Source organism: Myodes glareolus, chromosome 3 (assembly GCF_982192425.1).
Source record: "Myodes glareolus chromosome 3, mMyoGla1.1, whole genome shotgun sequence".
In the NCBI taxonomy this organism is placed as follows: domain Eukaryota; kingdom Metazoa; phylum Chordata; class Mammalia; order Rodentia; family Cricetidae; genus Myodes; species Myodes glareolus.
Genome location: NC_142028.1, coordinates 120387751 through 120409442, shown reverse-complemented (window position 1 = coordinate 120409442; position 21692 = coordinate 120387751). Strand labels below are relative to the sequence as shown.

The window sequence follows — 21692 nt, the reverse complement described above, 5'->3', positions numbered from 1 at the left end:
CTCTTGGAAAGGAGAGATGACAGCATCTACAATGATGATAACCATATAGGTGGTAAGAAAAACATAGAATGGGGGCAGGGTTCTCTTCTTATCTCCACAGGAAAACACTCATCTTTGAAAAATTCAAAGGACCCTGGATGTTTGAATACTGACAGATGGAAAAATAACTACCCAATATGGACTATCAAGAATTGAATAGGTTCTGTGAGTATGAAGCTCTGGAATATACTAAATCATATTTCTGAATTTATAGAGCTGGTTTTGGAGTTGGACTCTTGGCTCCATCCCTCTCTAATTCCAAGCCTGTTGTTAGGAGAAAAACCCAGAGTTTCTGGAGTTTCTGTCTTATGTCAAGAGCCATGATATGAGACAGAAAGAAATATGAGTTTAGAAAACATCTTTGCTTTTCTTCATATCTATCATACTTTTCATTGAATATGTCTCTCATACCTTTCATTGAATATATGTTTGTATATGTCTATATAATTAATGTTTAAGTTTTCCACAATGAACAATGAGTTTTTCCTGCACTGACATTTGAAGTTTCCAGGAAGAAGATGGGACCTTCCATAACAACAACTCCACTTGGTTGATATGACGTCATGATACTGATAGTACTACTACATGTCCTGTTTCAGATATCAGCTGCACAGATGATTCCAACTTGGCTAGCTGAAATGGTGCACATCTTGTACAACATTCTGGCCAGACCTCCACAAAATACTCAGAGACTGTTTGCAATTTTAAAAGACATTGATCTTGAAATTTAACCAACATTTTACTTTCACAGGATCCTCCAGAAAGAACCTCACCCCCATGACAGCTGGAAGTAATTCTAGAGGACGATGTCCCCTTTCTCAGCAAAGTTTGTCCTCAGGTTTAGGAATAATATTTAGGGATTGATTATAATTAGTATACGGTTGAAAGTTGGGAAAGGAATTTTATAAGCTCAGGGATCTTTTTGAAAAAAAAGAGGGAAAATTGGATAGATAATAATGGTATTTGTGAGTTATTGTTTATATATAATTACATCAGCATAGATTTTTGTATATGGATACAAAGTTAAATTATATTGAATATTGTATGTATGCATGCTTCTACCTGTTTAAAACATTTTTTATGTATTGATATATATTGTATTGATATATGTATACCATATTGCAGTGTACATTTCCACCTCTGATTAAGATACTCATATATTGTTTATGTATTGATATTTATTGTTTACATTTAGAGGTCATTGTCCTCATTTATTGCACAGTTGTTTATTCTCTTAGTCTTTAAGTTAGATACATGTTAAGAATTGTAGGTCAATAGTCATCTATGTCTGTCATATTTATGGTTAGACTAATCAGATTCTTTAGATACATAGAGATTATATATAAATAGTCTTCAACCTCTTTGAAGAGCTGTAGAAATGGCATTTAATTTAATCTTAGAGTTCTGTGTAGTGAAACACAATCACTCCTGGCAACACCGACCTATTCCCGAGAGATTGTTGAGCACCAAAGACACTCCACTTGGAGCTTGTCTTCTTGACAAAACTGGCCTCTGGGCAAGGAATTGCCCATACCTCAACTACTGACAAATACACGGTATCCAGAAATGGATAAGCAGAACTGTCAAATCTTACCAAGACAGGGTAAGATGGTTTTGAAAAATCTCTTGCCTGTTAAATTCTGGAAATGGATAAAATCCGGAAATGGATAAATACAACTGTTAAATCTTGCCAAGACAGGGTAAGATGGTTTTGAAAAATCTCTTGCCTGTTAAAAATAATCTGTCAGTTATTCTAGGCCTTAGTCAAAGTTGGTTGCTTCAATGCTGCAAACAGGTCTTTGGTGATTGCCCAGGTAGCCAGTTGTCTCTGTGATCTGTTGCATGTTTTGGAAGTTCTTTGATTGCACTTCCTAATTACTCAGGTAACATTATTTCCCTTCTCGGATCTTCTATGGGGTTGAAGACTAGATAAATGTAGCTACTTTCCTCTCATGACTTGGCCAAGTTATTTATTATACAAGACTTTAGCTAGTTAGAATAAGATATTTGTACTTATTGTATATAATTTTGTAGGTTTGTACTTACTGTATATAATTTTGTAGTAGGCTTAGAACTCTCTTACTTAAACAAAAGGGGGAGGTGCTGCGGGAGTACCTTCTGCTGCTTCAGCTAATAGTCACTGAAGCATGAGCCCACAGTGCTGCAGGAGAGCCTTCCGCTCCATCAGCCAATAGCCACTGAAATACCAGCCCACTGGGGCATGGTATATTTCTCTTTAAAAGAAGAGTGGCAAGCCTGGGCTCGGCCTCTTGGTTCCGGCGCTTGGTTCTGGCTCCTGCTCCAGCAACTAGGCTCCTTTCCTAATGGTTTATGTGTATGTAAGTTTACCCCCCAAAATAAATACCCCTTTAAAACATAACTGGTGTGGGATTGATTCGCCATTACTGCCTCCTTTTCCTAGCTCTTTTTATTTCTCTCCACACTTCATCACCTACTTTGTTTCAAGCTTATTAGATGGCTTAGGAGTACTCCCAGAGACTGCCTGTTTTTTTCTCTGAAATGTTGTATTATGGTTTTGTCAACACACAGCCTAATCTTGTCTCCTCACCCCTAATCACTTTTCAAATTTAAACTGTAAAAATTAACTCAGGTCTTACTTTTCAGAAGCACAAAATGTTGTACCTGATTCTTTGTTTGGGTTAGAGATACTCTGCTAAGTCATAGTTCTGGCCTGGAGCTAAGAAGGGCAGACATGCCTAAAACCCCGGATTTTCTCATCCTGAGAGCGATAGTAGTATTGGCACCACCCCATGCCCCAAGCAGTTAGGCTTCCTCAAATGCATGTGCAGATATGCTCCATATCTGACCACTGAAATATTCCTGGAAGGACTTCCTATATGACTTTATAAGGTTCCTTCCCCTGGCTCCCGTTGCCCCAGAGTATGCAAATGAAGAACCCCTAGATGTTCTTGTCACAACCAATAGCATACCACTGTATGGACCCAACTGGCCATTCCTCCTAGGGTATAACTGCCCCCTGCCCCTTCCAATAATAGCACTGTCCACTAACAGGATCCCAGGTGTCCTTTCCAGTAGAATTCATAGCTGTTCAGGAGCTCCTTTGACCTTGCCCATGCTCACCCTATTTCCCCTCTCTAGTTCAGGCTAGCACTCAATAAATTCACCATGGCATGGTAAAGCAGAGCTTGTGTCTGATACTCAGCCACAACACATAACATCAAAGGGGTAATAATTGGATTAGTGGTCTATCTCGTCCATCACACTAAACACTACTTGTGTTCCATCATTATCTTCAATCTTTTCCTAGTGTCTGGCACACACTGTCTGTTCAACAAATGCTACTTGCATAATTTCAACATACATAGTGAATTCATTACAGAAAGAATAATTTACAAGGTTAATGAAAGTGGCAGCAAGGTACCTCATCTCAGACTCTGTATGAAAAGGTAGATGGGATAATTTAAGTTAAGAAAAATTGGTTAGAAACAAGTCAAGGTAAGTCTGGACACTCACAAGAAAGAATAAGCCTCTCTGTGATTATTTGGGAGCTGGGTTACTGGTCCATCAATGAGTAAAGAATAAGAAAACGAAATACAGTCTCTGAAAGTATCAAACTGAATTAACTTAGAACTTTCTACCCCTACAGGCACATGCACATATTAATTAGATTTGTTCCAACCCAATTTTGTCCTGTTGTGATTTACTAACTTTACGTGGATAAATTTTTAAGTGTCCTCTCAGGCCTTACTTTGCAAGGGCCAGTTTACACATAACTTTTTTCATAAAGACTTTTCTGTACTTCCCAGTAGGAAAAATAAGTCCCTCCAAAGCTCACCAAACACCAGGTTTACATACCTGACTACTCTCTATCCTGAGCTATAGCTGTATCCCTTTCTACTTATTCAGCATGTACTACTGGCATTACCAATACACTGGGTATTTAATTATTAAAATATAGATATCATCTCTACCCTTGTGAAGCACATGGTGTTTAGAAAAGACATTATAAGAACAAAGACCTCAATATAAATCTGACTACACTGAACCTTATAGAAGAGAAAGAGGGAAGCATCTTTCAATGCATGGGTACAGTAGACCATTTTCTAAATATAATACCAGTAGCACAGACACTGAAAGCAACAATAAATAAATGGGACCTCCTGAAACTGAAAAGCTTCTGTAAAGCAAAGAACACAGTCAATAAGACAAAAAGGCAGCATACAAAATGGAAAAAGAGCTTCCCCAACCCCACATCAGACAGAGTACTGATCTCCAAAATATATAAAGACCTCAAGAAATTAGACATTACAATTTCAAATAATGCAATTAAAAATGGGTTACTGATCTAAACAGAGAATTCTCAATAGAAGAATCTCAAATGGCCAAAAGACACTTAAAGAAATGTTTTACATCCTTAGCCATCAGGGAAATACAAATCAAAACGACTCTGAGATACCATCTTACACCAGTCAGAATAGCTCATATCAAAAACACTGATGACAGTTTATGTTGGAGAGGATGTGGAGTAAGCGGAATGCTCCTCCATTGCTGGTGGGAATACAGCTGTGTACAACCACTTTGGAAATCAGTATGACAGCACCTCATAAAATTGGGAATCAGCCTACCTCAGGATCCAGCAATACCACTCTTGGGCATATACCCAAAGGTTGCTCAATCATACTACAGGGACATTTATTCAACTATGTTCACAGCAGCATTATTTGTAATAGCCAGAACCTGGAAACAACCTAGATGCCCCTCAACCGAAGAATAGATAAACTATGATACATTAACACAATGGTGTACTACTCAGTGGTAAAAAACAATGACATCTTGAAATATGCAGGCAAATAAAAAGAACTAGAAAAAAACCATCCTGAGTTAACCCAGACCCAGAAAGATGAGCATGGTATGGACTCACTTCATAAGTGATTACTAGCTGTAAAGCAAAGGATAAATAGCCTATAGTCCACAACTCTAAAGAAGGTAAGTAACAAGGTGAACCCTAAGAGAAACACATATAGATTCCTCTTGGAAGTGAAACTATACAAGATCTCCTGACAAAATTGGGGGCATGGGGGTGGAAGGAGGAGGGGAAAAAAGGAGGAGGTAAGAAGAACTTAAGGGAACAGAATAGTTGCGATGAAGGACAGGGATGGAGAGCAAGAAAAAAGATATTTTGATTGAGGGAGTCATTACAGAGCTAGCAAGAAATTTGGCACCAGAGAAATTCTATCCACAAGGATGACCCTGGCTAAGATCCTAAGCAATAGCAGAGAGGGTGCCCGAACTGGCCTTGCCCTGTAGCCAGACTGATGACTATCTTAAATGTCCCATAGCACCTTCATCCAGCAACTGATGGAGATGGGGCAGAGACCAGCAGTGGAGCACTGGGCTGAACTCCCGTGTCCAGCTAAGAGTGGGACAGGTAAGAGTATGAGAAAAGAGGTCAAGACCATGATGGGGACACCCACTAAAACAGCTTACCTGAGCTTATTAACGGGAGCTCACCAACTCTAGAAGGACAGGGAAGGAATCAATATAGGACCAAGCTAGGCCCGCTGAATGTGGGAGAAAGTTTCATGGCTGAGGCAGACTGTGGGGCCACGGGCAGTGGCACCATGATTTGGCCCTGCTATTTGTGCTGGCTTTTTGGAACCCAATCTCTTTGGATGGATACCTCGTTCAGCCTGGATATAGTGGGGGAGGGCCTTGGTGCCTTTCTCTTTCTAGGGAGTGGGTGGGGTGTGGGCTGGGGGGAGGTAGAAGAAATAGGGGGAAGGGAGGGAGTGGGAACTGGGATTGGTATGTAAAATAAAAAATGATAGTTTGCTTTATTTTTTTTAAAAATAAAAAAGAACAAAGAATTTCAAGTACATTACTTTCACAGGGAAGTTCTTTACACAGAGAAATTCTATATTTTTTTAAAAGATTCATTTATTTCTATTTTACATACATTGGTGTTCTGGCTGCATATGTGTCTGTGTGCAGGTGTTGGATCTCCTAGAACTAGAGATACAGACAGTTGTGAGCTGCCTTGTGGGTGCTGGGAATTGAAATTGGGTCTTCTGCAAGAGCAGAGAGTGTTCTTAACCACTGAACCATCTCTCCAGCCCCTTCTACATTTTAAATTCATCATATGAAAGATAATTCAATCAGCTACTCAATTAAATAATTAAAAAGCAACATCCTAAATAAAGCCCTTTGTTAAAATGTTATTCAAAATAAGCCAATCACTTATGTAGCCAAACGTCTTCTTTGCAAATCCTATAGAAGTCTTAAATCTTAAGTTGTCACTAACAGTATGTTACTATGTATGCTCTGGAATTCTGATATTGCTGATGCAAATTTCAATATTAACACACAATTTTCATACTCCTGACTCAAGATGATAGTCATAATATTGAAATGTTTAATATGAAAACATATATAGTGATAAACAGCAAATTATGCTATGTAAAAGCATCATCTCTTTTAGGAAAATTTAGGGGTTAAGAAATCCAGTCCCAGTGACAATGGCTCAGCCTTCTTCATGTCCTGTAAGTTCATACCCATAAATTTATTTGCTTTGTGTATTTTTCTCTCTATGACACTAAATAGTCTTTTAGAAAAAAGCGAATTTTAGACTTTTGTATTTCTTACCTATCATAATGACAAGCATGTATTAGGTACTCAATTACTATTTGTGAAATAAATGAAAGAATTTTTCAGAGCTTCCTATGAAAAGAGAAATATAGCAGTTCCTATTACTAGGTATAGAAAACTGACTTTTCAGACTCTGTCAAATGTTCCCTACCCCTGGTAATCACATGTTCATACTGGATAGGATAGGCATGAGTAAGTAATGTGGCACTGGGAACATCTCTATGGCTTTGGAAACTAAATGATAAGAATACACTGCAGCTCCCATACTGCCCTCTTTTGATCATTCACTTGTAGGGAAAACCAGCAGTCATTTTGCAAGAATATTAAGTAGCTTAATGAAGAAGTTCACATGGTGACTATCAGAATATTTTTGCCTCTAGCAAGCCATATGTGTAAGTCATACTGAAAGTAGATTATACAGTTCCAATTAAGCCTTCAGACTACTGACTGCAGCCCTGACTAATATCTTGACTGCAGTCTCATAAGAAATTCCAAGCCAACATAAACAATGAGAGAAAATTAAACTGAATGCCCCTGAAATCAAAGAAACAATTCTTTTTGTGCTAAAAGGACATCAAGCAAGTAAAAAATTAATCCATGGAATGTACGAAAATATTTACAAGTGATTATGTTTTAAACCTTTTTTTATTCAAGTGTTTTACAATTCTAAAGAACAAACTTAGGACCTCCTACTTTCTGGGCAATAGCTCCCCCATAGAGATATGTTCTTATTTATTACAAGTCATGCATCTGGTAAGTGATTTGAATCTATAACTCTATCAGCACAAAGATAAAAATACTATAATTTTAAGATGAACAAAAAAATTCAAGAGTTATTTGCTCAAAAGAAATACAAAAGTGGTCAATGAGCATATAATTAGTCATCAGAGACATGCAAATTAAAACCACGATGCAATACTATTTAACATCCATTAGGAAGGCTATAGGTATAAAAAAAGATAGATGTTAAGTGTTGTTGAGGCTGTGAACAATTTAGAATCCTTGGATATTATTGTTACCAATGATAATGTAGGGAATAGAGAGACAGCTGAATCAGTAAAGCGCTTGCTGTGGAAGCATGAGGACCTGAGTTCAGAGCCCCAGGAACAGGGGGATTACACTGAATGGTGCTACACACATCTCTGTTGAAAAGGTAGAGACAGGTAGATTCCTGGACCTTCTTAGTTGACCAATCCAAATCAGTGCGTTTCATGTTTACTGAGAAATCTTGCCCCCCACAAAGCGGGAGGGCTAGAAGAAAAACTCAGTGGTTAAGAGCAAGCACTGTTCTTAAAGAATTAAGTTCCCAGCACCCATGTAGGGCAGCTCGCAATGCCCTATAACTCTACCATTGGGGACCTAGGAAATTGGATACCCTCTTATGGCCTCTATAACCAAAGTGCTCACATGCATATGCATGTAATAACACACAGACACACAGACACAACACACGTAATTAAAAATAAAGAAAACCTTAAAAATATAGGGTGGATGGAGACCGGAGATATTTCATATGTATCTCTGCCTTCCACACAACATGCTGTGCTCACACGAACTTATAAACATGCATGTGCCATCCCCAACAAAATGATAACATAAAATGGTGTTTAATTTTGGAAAAACATCTGGTACTCCTTCACAGAGTTAAACAGAACTGATAAATGACATAAAATTTTCACTCCTAGTTATATACCCCAAAGAAATGAAAACACTTCCACAGACAAACACTGGGGGATTCGATTCAGAGGCACAGTGCTTGGCCAGCAAATGTGAATGAATTCCTGAGCCCAATCTCCAGCAGTGAGCAAAACATCCAATAACCACTGACAGGAGGGTGTACTGACAACATTATATACACAAAAACATGAACAGAAATGTTCATAGCAGTATTGCTGTGTTAGGTAACTGTCAAATGTCCCCCAATCCAGGAGGAATAAATAAAGTGTGGCATCTGTATAATTCAACAACAGAAGTATGCATTACTGATATATATTACAATATAGGTGAACTTTGAAGATATTTTTCAAGAAAGAAGCCAGATACATGCACAGTGTTGGCTATTAGGACATCTGAGGTATCATTTCATACATGTTTTAGGCTTTGGTTGCAAATTTGTAGAAAGTGAAATGACTGTGATTTTTATATCTCATTTTCACTTACATCCTCCAGAACCTAATTCATCAGTGCACTGTAGGTCACCAAGGGAAGTGAAGACCTAGAAAAAAAAAAGTCCTTACCTATGGTGCAATTGCCCGTAGAAGTCACTGCTGAACAAGGGCACTGGCGGCATTCTTTAGTAGCATCTGGACTCTGATAAAATCCTTCTTTGCATTCTTCACAGTGATCCCCTTTGCTATTTTCCTGGCAGTTAAAACAAGCACCTAAAAGAATCAAATAATTGTTTCAGAGTTAAGAAACTTTCAGATTTAATCCTGCTTGCAACAAGAAGACCATAAAATTACATACAAAAAAAATTAACAGGAGTAGTGTTTGCTTTCTATTCTGTTATAAGAAAGAAAAAGAAAGAAAGAGATTTAGGGATGGAGACCACCCTCTTCTGACCTCTGTGAGCATCAGGTACACATGGATACATGCAGGCCCAACATTCATATACACAAAACAATAAAATAGATACACCTAACTTTAAAAGAAGATTAGTTGTTCATGAGTATGTGTGTGGGTGCCTACCCCTGTTTCTGTGCACCATTTGTGTGAAATTGCCCTCAGAGTGCAGAAGAGGGAATTGTAGCTCTTTAAACTGGAGTCACAGGTGGTTGTGAGCTGCCCAGAGAAGGTGCTGGGAACCCAACCTGGGGCCTCTAAAAAAATATTTTTATCTGTGGAGTCATCTTTCCAACCCCTTCTGATCTAGACTTGTCTGAGAATTCAATGTGTCCTATGAGGAAAAAAAGCTGGGTGTGTGCTTATAGTCACAATATGCCATTATTGGCTAATTGGCTACACACTAAAAACAGAGTAACTTTGTACAAATTATAAAAAGATAATATATGCCAATAGAAATGTAAATAAATTGTGGCACTTTCATAGATTGGAATTTGTAGTTAAGAATGAACCATCTACGTATACTGGTGCAGGAGAATTGTCTGTATTCTGTCAATCATGTTTTAAATAAATGCTGATTGGCCAGGCAGGAGGTGTAGGTGGGAAAACCAGTCAGGAAGTGGAAATGATGCAAGGAGAGCAGGAGAATTCTGAGGAGGAGGAAGTTGATTCCTCCCACTCCTGCCCAGGCCACCGAAGCAGCAGGATGTGAGCTGCCCCACTGAAAAAGGTACTGAGCCACATGGCTAACATAGATCAGAAAAATGGGTTAATCAAGATGTGAGAGTTAGCCAGTAAGAAGCCTGACCTAATGGGCCAATCAGCTTTATAACTTACAGAGATTTCAGTGTGATTTTTACTCTGGGACTAAACAGCTGGGGACCTGGGGGAGACAGAACCACAAACAAAACAGGACCTCATTTTATCAGCTTTATAAATAATAGAGATCTTTGTGTGGTTTTCTCTGGGACTAAACAGCTGGGGGGTTGGCCTAAACAGCTGGGGGGTTGGGCGGGACAGAAAACCCCCCAACAAACAGGCTCCCCCTCATGTTACATAATAGTGCCCAACGTGGATAACTGCATCCTCAGAAAGCCTGAGAAAGCTTGGGAAAGACTAGAGTAAAGCATTTCGGTTTTCAGCAGTGGAAAGGGAAAAAGCTGCGCTGTTTTAAAATGCTGGCTTTCTGGGCCGTCCTGCCAGGGAAAACTCTGACTCTTTCAAGCAGGCAGTCCAGACTATGGATACAATGTTGCAGCTTGCTTCCTGGCAAGGACCTTGAAAAGCCATAGGAGCTTTTGAGTGTTGTTTTCTCCATATTCCTTAGCAAATTAAAGACCCATGTGGTCAGAAAAGGAGAGATACACAGTAAAGAAAGATTCAAAGAGTAAGAAAACCTCTAAATGGTTTACATTGTGTTAAAAATATATACATGCTAAAGGTTAAAGTTCTCAGAGTAAAAAAAAAAAAAGAAAAAAGAACGAGTAGCCTGGGAGGCAGAGACAGATGGATCTCTGGGAGTTCAAAGATAGCCTGATCTACAGAGGGAGTTCCAGGACAAAGATATGCAGAGAACCTGTCTCAAAAAGCCAAAAGTTAAAAGTAAAAATAAAAGAAATAGAGGTTAAAATAAAGCCACGTAAAGATGGGAAATACACAGGAAATCTTGATACTGTATGCTATTATGCTCTCTTTGAATTGTTTGAATGCTGAGGAAGGAGCAACAGCTGCTAAAAGATATTTGCTTATAAATTCTGCAGTATTAATCCAAAATAGGTGTTTTGAAAATACCTTGGCTTCAAAATTGAAGTCAAAAGGTATGTTACTTTGGAGAAGAGATTTTGCTTTTGTTTCCACAGAAAATGAGAGGCTCTGGATTTATTCAGAATTAAGAAAAAATCATCTTTGACCAAGGGAGACCACCTGAGCAATCTCTGGTAGGAACAGATGGCCCAGATGTCTGAGTTCTTCATGCAGAACAGATTCAATACTGCTGCCTGAGATGATCAAGACTCACAGGATACTTCACTCAGGACTTGATCATAACTCTAAATTTTCTTTAGTTTCCCATAAGATTATCAGCGCCCCCAACCAGCTGGAAGTAGTCTGGAATACTACGCCCACATTCCCAAAAAAGGACTATGGATATTTTCCTTTGTTTTCCTTTTTAAAAAAAGAGGGGGAAGTGGTGCGGGAGAATTGCCTGTATTCTGTCAATCATGTTTTAAATAAATGCTGATTGGCCAGGCAGGAGGTGTAGATGGGAAAACCAGACAGGAAGTGGAAATGATGCAAGGAGAGCAGGAGAATTCTGAGGAGGAGGAAGTTGATTCCTCCCACTCTTGCCCAGGCCACTGAAGCAGCAGAGTGTGAGCTGCCTCACTGAAAAAGGTACTGAGCCACATGGCTAACATAGATCAGAAAAATGGGTTAATCAAGATGTGAGAGTTAGCCAGTAAGAAGCCTGACTTAATGGGCTGCTCAGCTTTTATAACTTATAGAGATCTGTGTGGTTCATTTTCTCTGGGGCCTACCAGCTGTGGGGTACCAGGCGGGGACAGAAAACACAAACAAGCAATCCCGGCCTTTTCATGTTACAGTATATAAACAGGTATCTTAAAGATAGCACTGGCTGGAAAGCAAATTGAAGAATGGCACATAGATGTTTGGACACAGAGACCAAGGGAGAAACAAATCTGACACCTGTTGAATCACTCAGAGGAAAAGGACAAGCAGAGGGGACAAACGAGCTATGTTCCAAGTTCCAATGCACTAGTGTAGAGCTGACTCAGGGAGATGGAGCACAGCTGACGGAGAAGGAAAAGCAGCCACACAGAAAGAGAGCCAGGAGAATGTGGCATCCTGAAGGAAAGTGGTTCTTGAGCAGTCAAGGCAGTCAGTGAGTCAGGCTGCTGGGATCTGTTGTGTGGAACACTACCAACACACAAAAGGGTCTTGAGTTCTTAAAAATAAGTTTGCTACCTGAAGGAAAAGTTTGTAGTTAGAAAATAACTGACCCTCTTACATTTTCTTTTAAGTAAAGGAAAATGAGATAAATAAAGAAAATCTGGAAAACAAGAAAAAGAACAATAAAAGTTTCTTGAACACTCTCATTAACATTTGGAATACATTTCTTGAAATCTTTCCTTATTATAAAGATTTGGGTTTTGCCACTGAAACATTCTAATTACAAGGTACTTGTCATTTTATAGTCTGATTATTCACACTGTTGTGTAGTTATATATCATAAAAGTCCTGCAATGAAAACATTCTAGTAGATGCCATTTCTTGGCTTCTTATGATGATCAAGGCCCTGTAGATGTACAAATGTATTTAATTTTACAACAACCTACTAGGTGGCTTTGATTTTCTGGGTTCCAAAGTATATATTATCTAGGCAACATTATTAATTACCTATTGTTGTGAATTTGATATCTACTTTATTTTAGGATCATAACTACCATTCTGATGAGTATTTTCTTTCTCAACATGAACCTTTTAATGAATTTAGAATTATTTTCTCAGAAGGTTTCTGAAAATAGAATTTCTGGGTCAGATATTTTAAGACCCTTTCTATATCTATTGTCAAAATTGTCCCTGTGCCATTTTCACCAATTTATTTTTACTACAAAAACAGAACTTTCAAACCAATTTAAAACAGAAATTCCAGAAATATCGGGAAGAACAGCTGAGCAAACATACAACTTGGCCACCAGAGGGCAATCGTATCCTAGCACTGTTAAAAACTCACTTGTTAAAAAAGTTGTACATGAACTGGCTGCTCTAAGTAAGGTAGTCACTTCTTTAAAATGCATTCTTTTTTTTTTTTTTTAAAAAAAAATATGGTAAACATTTGTTTCTTTTAGAAACCAGAATCATTCAAAGGATTTATTTTACTTTATTTCCAGAGCATGTGCATGTGGGGGTGAGAGCTGCCTCACCGTTACAAAGGAAAAGAATCTTGTACATGGCTTTCTGGTACCGTAAAAGACCCGGGAGCAACTAATGGTTCAGGACAATGAAGCATTCTTCTTGTTATCTAATGTTGAACCTCACTGTTTGTGTTCATGTTTTCCCATTCCTTTGCTCATTTATCCAACCAAGATTCAGTGAGTGCTCAGTATGTGCCAATATCTGTGCTAGAGATTGCAGAAATGATGGTGACGAAGCTGCTGTTCCTGCTCTGATGGAACTTACCATGAGAGTGACGGTCATAAGTAAACATGGAAACACCACTGTGACAAGTGCTCTGAAAAATTACAAGTGCACTTGGTAACTGGTAACGTATAGCAAAGGACTTTGTGTTTCGTGAGGAGCATCAGGAAATGCTAATGAAGACAGACCTAAAGGAAGAATATGACTTAATAAGCCAACGGGGTCTGCAGTGTGGATAGAGGTGGCTTAGGAATATCACAAATCATAGCTATGGAATAAAGAGAGGCTGGGATCACACATATATCAATAAACAAGAACAGTAGACAACATCGTGCACAAGTAGGCACGGCCAGATGACACAGAAAATATAACGCAATGTCTTCCAAACAGATTTCTCCATGCACACTTCACTGGATAGCAGAGGATTAGCATAAAGTATAAGTTTCTACCACAGTTTCTTCTGGGAATCCAATCAGTTTCAAATATTCTGACACTCTCTTCTCATAACCTCTTGTGTTTTTCGAACTCTTAAGTCCTGGATTTTTCTGTTGGTGTTTAAAAACTTCCTAACAAGTTCCTCTAATCAAAATGAGTTTGTGCAAACATGGCTTTCTCTGTTATAGGGTGGGTGTTGCTCAGATTGCTGATCTGTAGGTTGATTTTATACACTTTTTTTTCTATTAATCATTTAGAAAATTCCAGGCTATAACTTCCAGAGCCTCCCTTATATTTACGTTCTTCCCAGGTCTACTTGTGTGACCTACTTGTCCCCTGTCATTTCTTCTACTACATTTTATCAAAATGTGTATGTTTAGATAGTCTTTATTGTATTCCATTTGGTTCTAACTTTGTCTTCACTGGGTAAAATCTACTCTTAAATCCATGTCATAAGTTATTAACCTAAAATATCACTAATTTTAAGTTTTAGATTGCTACTTTTTAATGCACGTGTATGTGTGAGCAGGTTTACATGTAGGTAAGTATGTGTTTGTGTGCACAAGTGTAAGTCAGCAGTCAATTTCAAGTGTCATCCTCAAGAATGCTGTCCATTTCTTTTGAGAAAACTCTTTCATTGACCTGTAGTTCACCAATTAGGGTAGACTGGATGACCTGCAAGTCCAAGGAATCCTCCTATCTCAGTTTCCCCAGCACTATGATTACAACTGCATGCCACTGGGGCTGGAGACATGGGTGGGTCAGAGTATTGGCTGCTCTTCCAGAGGACTCACATTCAATTCCGAGTCCTCACGTGGCAATGGCTCACAACTGTTTATCTCTCTAGTTACAGGGGATCAGATGTCTTCTTCTGATCTCCACATACACTGCACATATATGGTGCACAGACATACATGCAGATAAAGCACCCATATATATGGAACTACACAGCATTTTTATATGAGCTTTGGGGTTAGAACTCAGGTCCTCATGATTGCACAGCAAACACTTCACTGAACTACCTACCTCTCTAATCTTCATGATCTCCACCCCACCCCGTGAGTGTGTGCATGTTCAGTGTAGTGCTGTTCTGTAGTAACATTTGATCTCTTTTTACCCATATACTAATTTTAGGTATTCTAAAGGTTCAAAGTTAACTCTTATAACACTATTACTCGTAGTACTGACTCTGTTGCTTATCACTGAACACATTTCTCCAGTTTTTTAGTCTTTGTTATTTATTATCGTATATCATACCTGATATATAAAAGAACCAGAAAGAGTCCTCTTTTCCTGTATTAGGTAAGTATGAGAAATGATAGTTCTAATTCAATCATGCATGAAAGTGGGTTGTATGTAGACTTCAATTTTTGTATCTGTCTCTACTTCTTCATTATTTCTTAGCATGATCTTTTGGATTAAGAATCTAGCAGACTTTTGTCTCCTCAGCTCTGAAAGACTTTGAGAGATTCAGCAGTGGCATTCGAGCCAATCAGACCCATTCCATGAATCTCTAGAGTTTGTTAATGGATTCAGAAAGAGCTGGCTGTATGTTTTAACAAATCCTCATCTCTCTAAAAGGATTTTGTCTCCTCAGCATAAAGAATTTTCTGGCCTTGCCATCTATTTCCCTCATAGTCACCTTGGGGAAACCAGTCTTCTGTTTAGGGCTCCTCTAGTTTCCAACTGTCCTGCAGGCTCCAAACCGCAGTCAAAAGCTCTTCTTCAAGTACACATCCTTTCCTTGGGCCAACCCTTACTCCTCACCCCACACCCAGAACCAGCAAATCTCCCCTGAAAAGAAACATGTAGCCTGACTTAATTGTAGAATATATGAGCCATAACTTTCACGATTATGCCTAAGTAACTCTATGCCCTTATATTATATAGCTCTCCTGCACACTTCAGATTAAAAAAAATAAAGTAGTATGGTAACTAGAACTTCACTACTAGAACCTGTCCAATATCACTAGGAATGTGCCTGGCATCTTTGATGTTAGTGTGAGATAAACTAGCTTCATTCTAGGTTTAATGAGAGTCACCTTTGTCCTTGTAACACTACATAATTTTCACTTGCTGATCCAAGTTGTGAGGACTGGCCAATCTTGCTACCACCCTTGACCATTCTTATGTACATGAGCGTCCAGTAAATTGCAACCTGCAATCCTGGATCTACCCGACTCTCCCTCAGGTCTCATGGATCCTCAGTTTTTTCACACAAAATTTCCCAAGTGATCGTGGCTCGTTTGTAAGAACTCTAACACATTTTCTAAGTCTTCACTTGGTGTTGATCTCCATACTTACAGAACTTTTCAATCAATAGTATCTTTGAAAGTCATGAACTATATTTGTTGTTATAAAAGTTTGGCTTGCCATATGATTTATTATATCTATTAAAAAGAACAAAAATTATAAAAAAGAAAAAATAATATTTGAAAGAATATATAAAGACTTCAAGATCGAACGAATAAAGAGTAATTTCATATGAATTAAGGAATCTACGTACCTGTGAGAACATCACAACTATCAGACCGGTTGTTGCACTGGCAGGGCAAGCAGCCTGTCTTATTAAAGCCATAATGTCCATCTTTGCATTGGTCACACAGGGAGCCAGTGACACCCGCTCTGCACTGGCAATTCCCAGAACTGCAAATAAAATAAAAGACAATGAACAATGAACAAAAGTTCAGTGATTTTTTAAAATTGCATTTTCTAATGCTATACAGATTATCTGAACACAGCCAAGTGTGTCTACTAGATTTTACTTTCCAGAGGCATAGTAGGGATTTTTAAAGGGCTTTTGTTTGTCTGATTGGTTTTGTTTTCTGGAACCCTAATGTCACTGTGTAGCCCAGTCTGGCCTGGACCTCTCTATGTAGCTCAGGCTTGCCACAAGTCATAATCTCCTAGCCCCAGATTTCAAAACTAGAGAACTTCAAGGATATAATTCAGTGAATAGCATTAATAATAATACTTTATGACAATTCCACCCTCTATTTAAAGTACATGATAAAAGATCCATGGAGTTACCAGTGTAAAACCTTTCTTTAATGAGCAGTGGGGGTTTAGAACTTGTACCACTGCTGTATCCCATTTCAAGAGAATCCCACCGCTCTACAGGCATCTGTTCCAATTTGGAGAAAATAAGCCAGTCTTTACTTAACTTCCGTCTCACAAATGTGAAGATTAATATCTTGATAAATGAACCAGGCACAGTGGCACATGCCTTTGTTCCCAGCACTTGTGAGGCAGAGGCAGATAAGTTTCTGCCTCTGCCTCACAACCTGGTCTACGAAACTAGTTTTAGGACAGTCAGAGCTGTTACACAGAGAAATCCTTTCTCAAAACCAAAAACATTCAGAAAATTAGGAAACAACCTTCCTCAAGACTCATCAATACCACTTTTGGGTATATATCCTTGTGTGGGAGTTCCTTCTTTCTATGTTTTGTTTTCATTGGTTAATGAATAAAGAAACTGCCTTGGCCTGCTTATAAGACATAACTTAGGTAGGCAGGGAAGACAGAACTGAATGCTGGGAGAAGGAAAGAGTCAGAGAGACACCATGGAGCGAGAGACACCATGGAGCCATCGGAGTCAGACATGCAGAATCTTTGCCAGTAAGTCACTGCTACGTGGCAATACACAGATTACTAGAAATGGGTTAAATTAAGATGTAAGTAGAAAAAGACAAGATCTTTTGAGTAAATTGTGAGTGTGGGGACATTGGGAGAGGGTTGAAGTGGAAGGGAGAGACATGGAAGGGAGCAGAGAAAAATGTAGAGCTCAATAAAAATGAATAAAAAACCCAAACAAAAAAACTTGAAACAAACAAACAAAAAGATCTTGATAAGTGAACCAGTTCACACTCATTTCTAGACTAGGAATTTGATACAATTCTTTATTTTGAGCCTACAATGTATTTAAATCATAGTTCTGGTAAGTAAGATGGAGTTCACAATTAAGCTATTACGATTAGAATGAGGACATCTGATGCATTTTACACTAAATTGTTAAAATTTTATCTTTATTTATGTATTTGTGTGTCTGCGCATATGTCAGATGCCAGAAGGCGGCCTTGGATGCCCTAGAGCTAAAGTTACAGACAACTGTGAGTTGACAGACATAGGTACTAGCAACTGAACTCTAGTCCTTTGTAACAACAGCAAGTGCTCTTAAACACAAAGTCATTTCTCCAGCTCCTGCACTAAATCCTATAAAAATTCTACGTTGATCATCAACCTCTCGAACTAAAAGTAAAATACTTAAAATCTCTCTCTATTTTCTTTTCATAGATGACCATTATAACACTAATAACCCTCTCCAATTACTAAAAGATAACAGTTTTGGTTATTTTCTTTTAAACACTACAGTTTTTGTTTTTGTTTTGAGATGGAGTCTCTCTATATAATCATGGCTGTCCTGGAATTCACTATGTAGACCAGCAGGCCTCAAACACACAAAGATCCTCCTACCTCTGCCTCCTAAATGCTGGGATTAAAGGCATGTGTTACCACATCCAGTTTAATAAGTCCTGTTGAATGACTCAAAATAGAAGTCAAAGGGTAAGAACATTTATTCCTGTGACCCATGCAAAACAGCCTTCCACTACGCACTGGAGGACATCCATTGCTGTGATCCATATAAGACAGCCTTCACCATACACAGGAGGAGCAGGGCCAACAGTACACGGAGGGAACAAAAGGAAAATGTGCTTATGGTTGTCATCTACATAAATATCTAGTAGAGAGGGTCCATATCAGCATACAGGTTTGTGTTTCAGTTTTGAGGATTTAAACTCAAGGCATGATATAATATGCCAGACAAACACTCAACCCCAGTCCTCAAATGATTGTTTCATAGCAACATACCCCTCTAGATGGAATTTAGGTGGCTTCTAATGTTTGACTAAAACAAGTGCTGGGAACCAGGTTGGGCCTGTGTACATCAATGGCAAGAAGCAGGAAGGGGGTTGAACAAAGGCTCCTTGGGAAATAATGCCATGGATTTTAGGGAAAGCACAGCTAGTTGGGGCAGAAATATACACAGTATTTTGCTGGAGAGTTTGCTCAGTGGTTAAGAGCACTTACTGCTCTTGCAGAGGACCCCAGTTCAATTCCCAGCACCCTCACTATGGCTCACAACCATCCATAGTTCCAGCCCCAGGGAATTTGAAAATCAGATCCAGGGGGATCTGATGACCTATTCCAGACATGTCTGGAAATAATCACTGCCTGGTATATTCTCTCCACAGTCACAGAAGCCATCAAAGTGACTGGAACACATGGCACAGAGCACAGCACTTCAGAACGGCTGCTACAACTCTGACAGCACTTAGTACTCTCACAGTGATCCCTCTGCATATGTTCAACTCCTTCTTCGCACTCCACATTCTTACAATCATTCACCTATCTCTGGTTTATCAGCCGTTTCTGCAAAATTTTCCTCAAGTAACCCTTGGCACAGTTATTTCTTCTGTAAACTTTTCTGGAATAGTTTTCTTCATTTTTACCTCTATAATTTTCACTGCTTTCAGGGTTCTTTTTCCAATGAAACTTTTCCTAGCTGGTCTGCAGAGATCTTGTGGGTCCCATATTTACATTTTAATCCCAAGTACAATTTGTTATATATTCTTTCAGCATGTTAAGCTTTTATTTTCCATTAGATTATAAAATTACAAAAAAGGCTTATCAAGTAGTTTCCTTTTGTCAGGATCTATCACAAGTATAGGGACTTGTACCAGAGTGTTTTAATGTATACCTTGCTATATGGGTATTTCAATCCAAAGGTTGTATATAATTAACCTGGTAACCTCGGAAATGCAAAAAAGTAACTGCCTGGTTTGTTGTACATATTTAATGAATAACTGATGAATGTTCAATGAATAGACAAACAAAAATTTAGAATTAGGCACTGGGAAGAGGAAAAGATTAAAAACACTAATTACCAGAGTTCTTGGGGAAAAAAAACTAAAGAATTCTCTCTGTATCCCTCTTTTTTTGCTAGGGATAATGCTTTTGTTTGGTTGTTTTTTTTTTTTTTTTGAAGATAGGCATTCAGTGGACTTAGTGGGTCATCCAGTCCAGGATGGGCCTCTCCCTCTCTTTCAGCCTGCTGAATGCTGTGACTACAGGCGTGCATGACTTTCGTTAGATGCTCATCTAGACCTCAAAGTTTAGACTTTGTCTGAGCAGATCTTGGCAACAGTCACATTGCATAGGAGACAGTTTAACTGAAGGCTACATTTAAAAATAGAGTTCTTAGAGATTTAGCTTCTAATAGTGAATCCCTAAGGAGTTGTTGATTCAGTTCAGCAGGCCAAGCTAAAACTATTAATACTTACACAGCTCTTATCCATGTCAGTTAATGCAATTCCCTACCACCCCCTACTTCTATTACTGTGATCAAAACAGAAGTTCTAAATTGGAAGATTATTAGGACTCTGGACCGAATTTTGCAGAATATAACTTTTAACCATGGATACCCTACCACAGTTTACAAATATAAAGGTTTTATATATTTAACTAAGATGTGCTTCTCAGTTTACCATGCTTCTAGTCCAACCAGTAAGTTTACCTTCTACCTCTAAGAAAACATTTTAAACAGAGTTGAACTTTGCTTCTGTGGTGGTTAGTGTTGATGGCCAGTTTCATAGGATCTGGAATCATCTAGAAGGCAAGACCTGAGGAACACCTATGAGGGATTATGCTGACTAGGTTATTTGAGGTGGGCAGACCCATCCTAAAAGAGGCTTGGGTTCTGGAATGCATAAAAAGGAGAAAGGCTGCTAAGCATGAACATTCATTATTATTCATTATTCTCTGCTTCCTGACTGGGAGTGCATTATGACCGGCAGTCACAAGCTTCTGGCATCAGAACTTTGCCACCAGTACTGACTGTAGGTAGCCTGGAGCTGAGGGCTGAAATAAGTCCTTTCGGCCATAAGTTGCTTTTGCCCAAGTATTTTTATCACAACAGGAAGAGTAACTAAGACAGCTTTCCTCTTCTTGTCATGCCTATAGGAGAATTGTCAAAAGGAGCAGAAAAGTAGAAACAAAACCCATCATTTTTGCATGGAAAGTTAGTGTACCTTTACTCAAATCTAATCTAGAAAAGAAAGAAAGAAGGAAAGAAGGCTGGTCTTGTGTTAATATTATATACTTACCACTTTGTAGTGATATTTTGTTTGTAATCTAACAAATAAAGCTCGCCTGAAGATCAGAGTGCAGAGCTAACCCACTAAGTTAGTAATAGAAGTCAGGCAGGGGTGACCACACCCTTCATCCCAGCACTTGGGAGACAGAGACAGACAGATCTCTGTGAATTAAAGTATACTCTGAGCTACATGAGATTGAATCTGTCTAGAAGAGAAACAGAGCTCACACAAAGGGGATCCAGCAGTTGGGATCACATGCCTTTACTCCCAGCACTAGGAAGGTGGAGACGAGGGACACAGCTGGGCAGAAAGAGGAAAATAAGGAGGGAAGAGACAGGAGCTCAGATGTAGTCTGAGGTTTTGTAGAGAGAGTATGCAGTCTGATGATTCGTAGGGACATGATCGTCTCTTTGGTCTGAGCACTGGTAGAGGTTAAGAACTCCCTAGTGGCTGGCTCTTATACTTCTCTGATCTTTCAGCTTTAGCCCCGATGGCGGACTCCAGGTTTTTGTTATTAAGAACATTTAGGATTTGTGCTACACCACCTTTCAAGTATTATATCTTAAATAAAAAAATACATTGAATTGCATTTCTATTCAAAGCTACCTAGTCTATTCAGCCATGTAAATTTCTGGCAAATAAGTGAATCTACAGAAAAAAAAACTTAAAATGGAGGCAATACAACAACAACAATAATATAAAAACAATGAGCCCCGCTGT

At 38.7% G+C, this 21692-nt stretch overlaps 1 protein-coding gene across 1 annotated transcript in view; it reads right to left on the bottom strand.

Moving 5' to 3' along the window:
- LOC125412618 (multiple epidermal growth factor-like domains protein 9) overlaps positions 1-21692 on the bottom strand; it is a 106001-nt gene that overhangs the window by 12996 nt on the left and 71313 nt on the right. Inside the window, exons 3-4 of the mRNA XM_087904931.1 lie at positions 16325-16464; positions 8904-9047 (exon numbers count right to left, since the gene is read on the bottom strand). Coding sequence (XP_087761057.1) covers positions 8904-9047; positions 16325-16464 — 284 coding nt within the window. The remainder of the gene's footprint in view (positions 1-8903; positions 9048-16324; positions 16465-21692) is intronic.